Raw genomic sequence first — 12,443 nt, 5'->3', positions numbered from 1 at the left:
TTTTTGCTATCGTATTATTTACCTAATTTTTTGTGGTTTTACGATAGTGCGTTACATAAATTAAATTATTTGCACTTTCCTTATTAAAGTTTTTGTTAACCGATTTCAATCAAAATTTCAATATTATTCTGTGTCGATTAGATAAATTTGAAAATTTTTGTGCAGTTATATTAGCCATTAAAATTAACTAAATAAACCGCAAAAATACGCTATTATCCTTGTATGATGCACTGCAATTCTATATAATTCTTAGGGAAGTACAAGTTATTTTTCCGTTAGTTCAGAGTAACTATGTTGCATGTGATAATTGTTGGTTTTATATGACTGCACTTGTATGCACACTTCGTGCTATTCGGTCTACAAGAATATATTGAAAGTAACGTACCCTCGATTATATTTTACGTGGATATAACAAACGATTAAACTGCTACATTTCGACCCTTATGACGAAAAGAGTCACATATCTTAAGAGATGTAACTCTCGGCGATTGCATTATTAAATAATTGATTTCCTTATTAGTAAATGTCAATGAATACAATAACATATTTTTTCTTATAATAGACGATCTTGACCTTCTTTGATTACTATACAATTATACTATACAAAATGCTAATTATTTTTATAAATATACTAGCTGTCGCCCGCGACTCCGTTCGCGCGCATTTAAAAAAAAACTTAATAGGGGTATGAAAAATAGATGTTGGCCGATTCTCAGACCTACTGAATATGCTCACAAAATTTCATGAGAATCGGTCAAGCCGTTTCGGAGGAGTTCAAGTTCGAACCCCGTGACACGAGAATTTTATATATAAGATTAATTAATACCATTTATCATTTTTCGTTTCGAACATTTTGGTATTCTGATTGTTTGTTCCGAATCCGTCCGCGCGGAATTAAAAAAAAATCTTAATAAGTAGCCTATGTGTTCTTCCAAACTATGTTCTACATCTATGCCAAATTTCATCAGGTTCAGCCTTTCCGGAGATACCTTCAAACAAACATCCATCCATCTAAACTTTCGCATTTTTTTATATCAAGGTGGCAAACGAGCAAACGGCCACCTGGATTCGCCGACATAGCGAGGCGAACGTTGCCCATTGACATCCGCAAATGCAGATGCGTTGCCTACCTTTAATCAACGGAGAATGGGACGCACAGAAAGAGGATATTTCTCCTTCCTATGCGTCCCCTCTTCCGATAAATCCTCTTCTCCTTCCCATCCTATCCTAACAAGAAAAGGGTGGGAAGGGAAAGAGGGATTATTTATATATAAGGCATTTATAACATTAGTAAGATTTAAAGGCATTTATGTATAAGGAAGTGGTTACCGTTGGTATTTTATCATAGTCTTATGACTCTATTGTTACTTTGTAGCTATCTACTGAACGCGTGCAAACGTAATGTCATAGAACTGTGCGATGATGTCATCTTATTGCTCTATTTGTTATGGCACTCGATATGTCAATACATATCGAGTGCTCTGTCTGACAACAAATTCATTGTAAGTTTGGGTTGTGCGTTGATTTTTCAGATAAATTAGATCGATCAATTTACATATCGTAATCCCTGTCATTATGTTTGAAAAAAAAAGATATAAATACGTTTTATATGGAGATTTTGGTATCAACAACCCACGGTTAGATATGTAAAGGTAGAATAACTCTTGTTCCAAGTAGGAGATCGATAGGGTATTATATGGTATCACATTTATAATGGCGTTTCGAACATTCCTAACTTATTTTCATATCATTTATCATATTCTGCGCTACCTTTTAATTTTTAAATTAACCTAATGAATTTCAACTTTGAACCGTAACATCTCAAATGCGACCGCTTGTTAAAAAAGTATGTAGAGATTATATAGGTAAAGACACAATCTACATATCGGTCTAAGATCATTTCTTGTTAATGCTTACCATTTGACAGAAAAACGTGAAATTATTGAAAAAAAAATTCTTGAATATTTTTCAGGGTTCACATATAATGGTGTTCGAAACATAGTAATTTAATTTTCCATAAACTATCTGAGCTAAAAAAAATGTATCCACAAATATTTCTAATTTCAACTTCAATACATTAATTATTAGTTGATAGTACTTTGATAATAATAAGCTTGGATAATGTTATATGTCAACTAGTATGTTATTAATTTTGTAGTGATTACATGGAGTTAAGTATTGATTGAATATTTAATTACTAGTCTGTACCTACACGTGTTTTGTTATCAAATAATTTACATTGTAATGAACTAAACTAAATGTTGAGAATGCCAGTTTCAGTCTGTTTCTAATTGTGTCAAGTAATGTTATAATTCAAACAAAAATTTCATTAACATTAATAAAAAATATTAAACAAACAAGAACAGAACATTTAAATCACATGTTTTATGTAGTGATTCGATTTGTATGGAAATAATGATATTATATAGAACATATCTATATGTACATGGAGTTAATACGTCATTATGTACAAAATCATCGATAATTTAATCGCTGTGAAGGTTATAGCACAGTATACGTCGGAGCACCCAGTCTCAAATATATTTATAAACAATCCTTGAAAAGATGTCATGAATTTAGCTTTATATCAGTTAATGATTTCATTTAGGCAGTTTGTGAAATGTTCAGAAATTACAAGTAAAAATGTTTTTATTTTTATTCAGTTATTAGCCCGATTAAATAATGACGAAGTTTATAATTGGTAGGTGATTATATTTGCTTAAACAATTCCTAACACTAGTAACTAAGGTATTAGATAGGCCTAGTCTAGGTGTAGTCGTTTACCTGCTTTGAATAATAATGTTAATATAATAATTCTAACTGATTAGTATTCAAGCGCGCGCCAGCACGTAGAGTTATATCTCTGTAGACACGGCGCGGGTGACGAAGAATAACAATATCTCAGCAATGCCCTTCTAAAGTTATCAATGCCCGCATGTAATATTATAATGTCTATAATGATCTTCATGTTATCCTGGTACTCGATTTAACTTCCTATATCTTTATTAGTAAGTAACTTTGACGCACAGATTACATATAATTCTGAAGTTCTTTCAAAGGACAGTTAATTCCCTTTTTCCTTTATTATTGTATCCTTGTAGAAGATATATGTAAAAAAAGATTCCATGGCCGAAAAGTCTGCGATATTATAGATATAGGATCGCGTTACCTTGAACGGCTTTCGTTTGAATTCCATTGAATTTTTCCGTAACATAAATGTATACAGCAAACTGAAGAATTTGGATCGCTGACTGGTATATCTAAACCGAATTCCAATAAATACTCGAACAGCACTTTCGATTCAATCTTCAAATTATTCATCGGTTTGTTTTTCTACGTACTACTTTTTTTAGCTGAAATTCTTTTTCACCCTGTACTTCTAAAGTAGAGAAGTCCTTCAATACATGACTAAGATCTCTAGTATGTAGTGCAAACAAATAAATAAGATGTCTACTTTGACAAGAAATTCCAATAAAAATGAGCATACTTTTAAACCAACTTACTGGAAGACACTAAAATATGCGTTGACTAGTATTTAAACCTTCAGTTAGATATATAAATATTTGCACAATAAATATATATCTTCTTAGCATCTGTTACTAAAATGTTCTTAATACTTCCTTTGATACTAACTTTTTTAAAGTAAATTGTAGATAAGTATTTTAATATTTTGAAAATAAAATATGAGATCTTCAAATTCTAGAGGACATATTCAAATTAAGAACATGTTTATAAAATAGTGTTTTTTGAATACATTGCTTAAACAGGTATTGTAAGTGTCATTACGCGAGGGAAGTTCCCGCAGTTTTCCTTATTTTATACTGCGCTTTAATGTTCTTGATCTTAGAAGCTAGTCCTCATAACATTTCAGTTACAAGTACCTACGTACAAAGAAACGTTTTTATTTCATTTTAATATCTAAAGTTAAAACAACACGACACGAATATGTTTTAACAAGAAATCTATTTAAATATTTTGACAATCAAATTCGTGTTGAAATCATACTATAAATGGCTGTTAAATAAACATACAACAATGCTATCGTTCCGGGATGAAGATGGCCTGGCTATTTGCCAACTAGTACGTCTACCGCACGACTGGTATGGATTTAGAGAACACCGCCTGAAAGTGGGTAAGGTCAAGTACTGCCAAAATGTTACGAAACTTGTTTCCATTTGTTTTAAACATCACAAATGAATACATCAACACATTTCCATTCAGCAATTGCCTGATATAGAACATATTGAATGGAACATAAATGAAAGATTGACAAAGGTAATTGATGCCGCAAATTTGAGTGGTAGTTGTTGCTAGAGGTCGTCCTAAATTGGCTTATACTGACCAAATTAGTGATACGTCGTAATCGTAATCGTATAGTTATGTAAGAGGGTAAAGAGGTGTGCCTGGATCGTATCAAATTGTTTCAAAACAGGAAGTCCGCAATCTCTACCAACTACTATATGGTTATGAACCTGATTGTATTCCTTTTATTTTTATAGGTGAATTTCAAATGACGTGGCACGTATTTTTATTTTTTGGTTGAGTAGGGCAATGATGAGATAATCATAAGGATAGCAATAATGTTGTAGCCCATATTATAAAGGTGGGCACGTATAGTTGGAGACTCTCCGTTGTGATGGCATGTTATTCGTCTCATTAATGCAACATCTGCTTTTGACAATGACTCGTATATTTTTAATCAGGGTCATTTCTATTTATAGGGCAAGGTATTTATGTGAATGCATCACCTTGTATTGAGACGTTCATCCAATACCATTGTCACTTTCGTTCGACTCAAAAAATGTAATTGACGTATAGTGTAAAAAATTACGTTGGAATAGTTTTATTTTACGGTGGAATAGTGGCCCTATTATGTTGAGTGTTTTCGATCGCTTTGTTGGAATTTTAAATGAAATATTCTTCTTTTTAATTTTGTAACTTTAATGTCGTTAAAAGTTAAAAAGAGAATACGAAAGTCTTTTAAAAGTTGTATTTATTTTATTTGTTAAAAACTATTTAATTAATCCATTTCGTATCAATTCAAACTGATCGAAAGAAAGGCTTTTATCTTTAGGCTATCAAGATAGTGAGTTAAAACACGTGACAGATCTACAGTTGTTACAATTGTGAACGTGACAAATAGTATATTCAATGTACTATTGTAACACTAAGTCTGTAATATCAGGCCATGTCCCTATTCTATAATAGTGCTGCAAGTTTAATCCTGCCACGGTATTAGAACCAATGCTGCCATAATCCTATAAAATATTGGAACATGTTCCGTCATAATCCGTGAAACTGTTGGAACATTTCATAAAGCGAAAGTGTAACGATGCCTTCGCGAGGCATAGTATGTTTCTTATTTGGATAGTTAGGTCTATTTAAACGATCTTCCCAAATGTACATAATTGACTTTTCAATGATTATTCTAAAAATTTGTGCCACAGACCGTGAAATAGGTATTTAATTTAGCGCTTTTATCGTTTTATTTTCTTAAAACTAGTTTGATGACGCGTTTAGCGGACATCTGCAATATAATTGACTCGTCTCTTTCGGGTGCTAATTATTTAAACTGGTTCATTTATAATTAAATGTAAACTTTACATGCGTATACAAGTTGTTAAGACAAGTCGCTCGTTAATTGTTTTTTATGTACATTTATATATCTAGCATCATATACCTAACCTTATTTTCTAGTATTATTATATTTGTATACATGTTATAGTTATTTTACATTCTTTCATTTGTCATGATATTGTTTCTGATAATAACACTTAGAATTTATTAATAAAACACTCAATGACTAAGCAATAAACAATAACTTATTGAAACACACTTATCGTGGGTTCCTGACGCCAAAACTCCCGTTTAAAACATATTGATATCTGTTACAACGATATGTTTATATAGAGACTAGCTGTCGTCCGTGACTCCGTGTAGACGGAATTAAAAGAAAAAACTTAATAAGTAGCCTATGTGTTTTTACAGACTATGTTCTACATTTGTGCTAAATTTTATCAAGATCCGTTGATTCATTCATTAATCATTATATCTCATACGGTGAGTCTCCATTGTCCAATCTTTGGACAAACAATTGTCAATATGTTAATTAACCAACTCATTTTAACAAGAAAGATCTAGTTTAGTACAAGACAAAAATATATTGCTATGAATGACTACTATAGTTGTGATATTACACTTACTATTTCTAGTAATAATATCACTAGTTTGTGTATAAGAAAAATCTTTGTGTACTTTCACCAATTCGGATATTCTTCAGTAGCTATATTAGCTGTCTTGGCCGTCCACTAACCAGAACGCCCTCGATTTAACAGCGACTAGCAGATAATAAAACGAACAAAGGATATGATTCATGAACCCATTTCGCGATAAACCGATTGTGTATAAGTATTGTGTGTGCTCTCAAAAATTGTTATGCAAATAGAAGTTTTGTAAATCGATGGCTCCTATGAATAAGGGCCAATGTGAAAATTGACAACTTTTCAGGTGAGGTTCTCAAAGTTACAACCATATAGAAAAAGATGCCGCATAGGCCCTTCAGCAAAAAAAATTACACCTGTAAATGTGTATTTCTGTTTAGTGTATATTGTTAACTGGGGGTCTTGTCGTTATCCACGCTGGCCCAGTGCGTGTGTGTTGACTTCACACATATCTTTGAATATTTTGGCAAATATATGCAGTTTGCATCACGATATTTTCCTTCACCGTAAGACGTCGGATAAAGGTACATATGTAAATCGATAATCAAAAACCACATTGATACATGGCGGATTCGAACCTAGGACCTGCAGATTTCAAGTGACCAAATGACGGTAGCATAAAAAAATTTATTTTCGCCATCTCTAGCAACCAAGATTTGTTCAGTTTTTCTTTAAATATACCCCGAAACAGTCCTAGAAAAATATTGTTAGAGTTTTAGTTTACGCTCACGGTTACTTTGAACGGTTTTACATCACCAGATAGTGTTGTTCAAATGAGCAAAGAGAAGACTTGCACAAATTGATATTGATGCCGGCGACACGCTGTTTCTGCTATTGGGAGCGTGTCGTCCGGACTGTAGAAGGAGTGTTTGAATTTCTTCACGTCACTTGTACAAGTTTGTATTAAAAGTTAAATTGGTATTATATGGTGAAATTATAGTTTATTGAATAGTTTTATTGTAACAGGCGAACAAAATGTGGTGTAAAGAATTTTTTATTTCTCAAATGGAAGGACACCGAGTTGAGATATTTTACAACAGAGTGGAGAGGTTGCCAAGTTGTGATGGTTGTTTGTCTCTTTAATTTATCGCAGCGTGAGTACGCACTATTGAAATAATAGCGTTATCAGAATTTCCATAATATGAACTTGCGTGAGAATATTGTCAGCAGTGCGAGCTGTTAAATGATCTTTTAATTGTTCTATAAGCTACGCAATTATAATTTCTATGTATTTTTTAAAAAGGCAAAATTAAAGTAGTCGAGTGAACTGGAACAAAGTAAACGTACCACGTATTACGTATGGTACTGCGGCGCCGACCGGTCGACCGAATCGTCCTGCCCAAGGACTGTCTGTGAGGAGCTTACTTTATGACATATAGTTATATTCAAATTGGATGTATTTTTTATTATAAATTACATTTAAATTGAATAACAAGTATTTTATTTATTGTGATGTGTTCGTTTATGAATAGATTTTCTAGTCTCAAAAATTTTAATCCCTTTTAAATTTCGTGTGCAATAATTTTAACAATTTCTCTCGTTAAGATTCAAATTTAGTCATTGCCGTCTTCGTTGTTGTTGTTAGTTGAGTTAAAATTGTTTACTTTGTTATTTGAAGGATACGGCTTCAAATAGGACAAGGCGTTACGTCGCATTTCAGTTTCTATTGGCCTATGGTGAGCTCTCTCAGGGCTAACGGAATTAATTAACCTATTCACAACGCTTTATAATTTGTTCTCAAGCACAATAAGTGGTTATTTTCTTTAGAAATTTTATTATGTCCATTGAGTTAGTTAGTTACGAAAGAATGTAGGTAATTGAAGATTCTGGCCATGTTTACTCTTAGTTTAATTCAGGTTTAACAAAAATGAATTGTAAAATCTTTGGATAACTGCGCTTTACTCCGGATAAAGGATGGTTCATTTTGGTGTACTGAGCAAAAAATAAAACCATTTAAATTGCTTGCTACTTAGAAATGCTAGTTTTAGCATTTGTTAATGAAAATATTCAAAACAAAGTACAGTTATTTATTTTCTTCTCTTATAAAGAAATATCAATGCATTTATGTTTGTCAAGTATGCGCTCCTTAACCAATGACTAACATTTTTTTTAATTTTTTTTAATATTGTTGTTACAGAGAGAGGACCAATCGTTACTGGCGCAGTTCTTCTTTGCGGACGACGCGCTCAACATCATCGCGTCCGAGCTGGACTCCTTTGACGGCCGCAAGGACCCGGAGAGGTGCTCCACGCTCGTTACTCAGCTACGGCTCGCACAGGTAAGAGAAAGAAAGAGAATTGAAGAGATAAAAAAGTGACTAAGAGTAAAATGAGGTGAGAGTGTTGGCAACGACGTCTTCGTCAATTCATATGTCCCCACCGAGGATTACTAGCCAAAGTAAAGGACCAACCATGCTGGTCCAAAGTTGGTCAGTTAACTAGATATATACCTACCTCTTAAATTTTTTCGTCGATATATGTATGTATATATGTAAGGCAAAACATGCAAGGATAAGGTATTTTAACTTATTATTCAAATATCATATTTGTAGTTTATGTCATACAATGGAGTCTATTCTGTTCCCAAGTAAGTTCTGTTTCCAAGGGACTCCACTGAAATCACGGAAGTTGACGTAACTGTAACCTGTATTGTGAATAGAACTTTATAACCAAGTGTTAATGTTTAAAATTATATTGTAAATTGTAAATGGTAATATAAAAAATCCTGGTAATATTACCCTCCCAAGTAGGATTGGTGACAGGCAGGCGGCCGGCCGTAAAAACTTAAGTCAAAACTTTCAGGTTTATAAAATCTCGTGTGCAAATCCCACGTGAGTGGGAAAATGCCCGGGAGATGATGATGATGGAATGGTAATATAAAGGTTTCATTATTGAGTGTATATTGAAGGTTTAAGCTAACCTCTGTTATTTGAGTTACGGTTTGATAATGGTTCTATAATTTTGCAGGCTTATGTCATGAGTTGAGTATCGCTTTGTCGATTGTTGCAAATCGTTCATGGTTATCAGACTGTGAATGTTGCGTTGTCCAGTTAATAAAGGTCTATATGCCTACATTTAAAACTCTTCACTTGTCTCAAATGAACAAAGATTCAAGATTATGCAACTTTTAAAATGTAGACAGACTAACCATTTGTGCCCAATGTTTCCGATACCAAAATTCCCGTTAATAACATATTGTTATGGTAATGACGTTATGTTTTAGAGATTTTGGTCTCAGAAACCAACGTTAAGCATTTAGTCGTGCCTGCTTAAATATTTCATGCAGAAATGCATTCTTTATCTATGAATTTGAATGCATTGATTATCTGACGACCGATAACATTGGTATGACGTAAGAGATATGTATTTTCCCCCTAGTGTGCAATTAACTTATGATTCATTTTAAAGCATTATCGTTGTTGTTTTTAATAGTTTATGTATTGTTGCACAATCCTAACTAGTAAATGTATTCAATCTATTTGTGTACTACATTTAAGAATAGACATGCCCTTGATTCGAATTTCGGATATAACATATACAGAGTGTTGTTTTACAACATCTATTAAAGGCAAACAGTTGTGTTTTCACTACTGAAACATCTGTTGAAAAATGTACTGTTGTCCGTCTCACACTGAATAAAACAAATAAATCGGTAAATTTCTGTTAGGTAGTGGAACCTAACGGTGAGGTAAAACAGTTGCAAATTCCCGCTTAATATGTGGGATGTAAAAAGTTGATACGCAGGTGTAACATACTAACCACATTATCTGTTCATCCTTAATGGATATAAAATATTAGTTAGTTTTCATTGCCGAAACATCTGTACGAATTGTTTTTATACAAATACGTCGTCATGGATCACCGTTATGAATACAATATCAATTGCGAATCTATAAGTTTCAGATACGTAAAACATTGAAAAATCTTTTATTATTCAACGTGATTGGACATCAATTGTCTTTGGTACTGGACTGCTCACGCTATAGTAGTAATAAACAAATCTCAGAATGATAGTAATTATGGATGATGTAACAGCTCTTAAGAAACAAAGTTGTTTTGCCTAGAATCTATCAACTATCTCAGCTTAACATCTCATCGAACCTTGGTCAAGTGCTAGTTTACTCAAGGGACAGTTAATTCCAAGTATAGGACATTGTTAAGTGTGCCTTTGTATAATTTTACTAGCTGTTGCTCTTGACTCCGTCCGCGCGTCATAAAATAACGTAATCCGCTAAGCCGTTCCGTACCCGATCCATCCATCTATTAAAAAAATTGTAGTGTTTGTTTGTAATGTGGAAAAAAAAAACACTTTATACGAACATGATGTATATGCGTTACTTAAAACGAATATTCAATTTTTTAATTTTTTGTCTTTCTCTCTGTCCGCAAATCCATGTTTGCTCCGAGTTAACTACAAAATGGTAGTACTGATCTAAACAATTATATAAAATAAATGAATAGATCTCACAATTTAATTCAACAATTTCAAGAATTAATAACATCAAAGAAGTTCTTTCTTTGTCTTTGACGTAATTTTATTTCGAGAACGCAGAACTTAAAACGAGTTCACGAAACGACAACCGCTTGATTAGGTTTTACAAAGAAAAATGTTGTTTTATTTTAATTACGACCCTACGGTCGTCGACCGCGCCCTCTATGGTGAACCCATAAAAATGCAAAGCCCACAGGGTCGGCGTTCGCAGGCCACCTGGCGTATTTCGAAATGTCAACGACTAAGCAAATTTATGTGACGGGTGTTTGATAAAAACTTTTTCATAGATGATTTTCATTCTACGACCGAAATTATTCGATCTCAGATTATTTTTTTCTTTTGGTTCGAATTGAAACTGATCTAAAAATGGTAATATCAATCGAATTTTTTTTAGTGCGTTTGAATAATTTTGTACTTCGTTGCATAAAAAGTAATTGAAATAATTTAAAGATCAGTCTCGAAGTTCGAATATTAATTTCAACGGTTTGTGGTGACGCACGCGACATCTGAATAATAAATTAACAACTGGATTAAAATTACTAAAAAAATTATAGACAACTCTCGAAATACTGAAACGTAATTATTTTACTAGCGGTCGATCTCGACTTTGTCACCGTAGAAAAAAGTAGCCTATAATAAGCTCGAGTGCATCAGTTACCTTTCCGTCAAAGTTCCGTCAAAATCGGCGCAGCAGTTCCAGTGATTACCTGGAACAAACACGGCCTTGCGGACAGACAGAAAGACCGATAAACATTTTAAAATGTGATTTTTTTTAAATATATTACAAGAAGACATTCCAATTGTATTAATAGATAAGGTTATGTTTGTCAAAGACATTGTTAGAAAAGACTTTTTTGTACAAGTTTTACGGACTAAACTGAGGATAATAAAATAAACTCTGCATAAGATTCGCCGTACCTGTTTAAAAAAAAGCGGTATGCCAGTGTGATATTATTCATTTTGTCATTTGTTCGTAAGCCATAAGGTCATGTCCTCGTTTAAAATGCTTCAGCATATTGCTTTATTCTGTCAGACGATTTCGTGGTTATTTTTATCAATTTGTATAAATTTGTCATAACAATTCCTTAATTTTATTCTTACTTATCCTTACTAATCTTACGTATGCGAAAGTAAAGTCTATTTGCCTGTCGCTATTTCACGCCAAGACTACTGAAACGATGTATATTAAATTTGGTACACAGATAGTCTAGAATCTGAGAAAGGACATAGGCTTTTTAATGTGAAAAAAGGGTTGTAAGTGGTTGAAAGGGGGAATGAAAAGTTGTATGTTTATGTCGTCATTTTTACAGTTAGAAGCTTGAAACTTATTTTTTAAGCTGTTAATTGGACAAAATTAAATATGACATTCAAAGTTTGTAAAAATTTTCCCTCAAGGGTGTAAAATATGAGATGAAAATTTGTATGGGAATATGTAAGGTTTATGTGAATGTTCTGTAAGTTTAAGTAAAATAATTAGCCTAAGCCTATGCTTCTCGTAGACAGTATTTAACGCGGACGAAGTCGCGGGTACAGCTAGATTAATATTACCGTGTAATAAATTAATACTTAAACGTCCTTGGTGTAAAATTTCGCTTTTGAATATGGTCTTGTATTTAAAGAAATAATAACATGTTTAAAAACCTGTTATTAAGTTGCTGACTTTTTATATTATATATATATATATATAAGTTGGTTAAACAAATCTGCTATGTATTTATATAATAAGCAATT

General features: G+C 32.8%; 1 protein-coding gene across 1 annotated transcript in view; it reads left to right on the top strand.

Annotated features, from left to right (window-relative positions):
- Positions 1–12,443, top strand: part of LOC106708471 (lateral signaling target protein 2 homolog) — a 32,642-nt gene that overhangs the window by 8,298 nt on the left and 11,901 nt on the right. The window contains exon 2 of the mRNA XM_045683865.1: positions 8,359–8,499. Within this exon, the coding sequence (XP_045539821.1) occupies positions 8,359–8,499 (141 nt within the window). The remainder of the gene's footprint in view (positions 1–8,358; positions 8,500–12,443) is intronic.

Source organism: Papilio machaon, chromosome 24 (assembly GCF_912999745.1).
Source record: "Papilio machaon chromosome 24, ilPapMach1.1, whole genome shotgun sequence".
Taxonomy (NCBI): domain Eukaryota; kingdom Metazoa; phylum Arthropoda; class Insecta; order Lepidoptera; family Papilionidae; genus Papilio; species Papilio machaon.
This window is presented reverse-complemented; position numbering and strand designations above follow the sequence as displayed.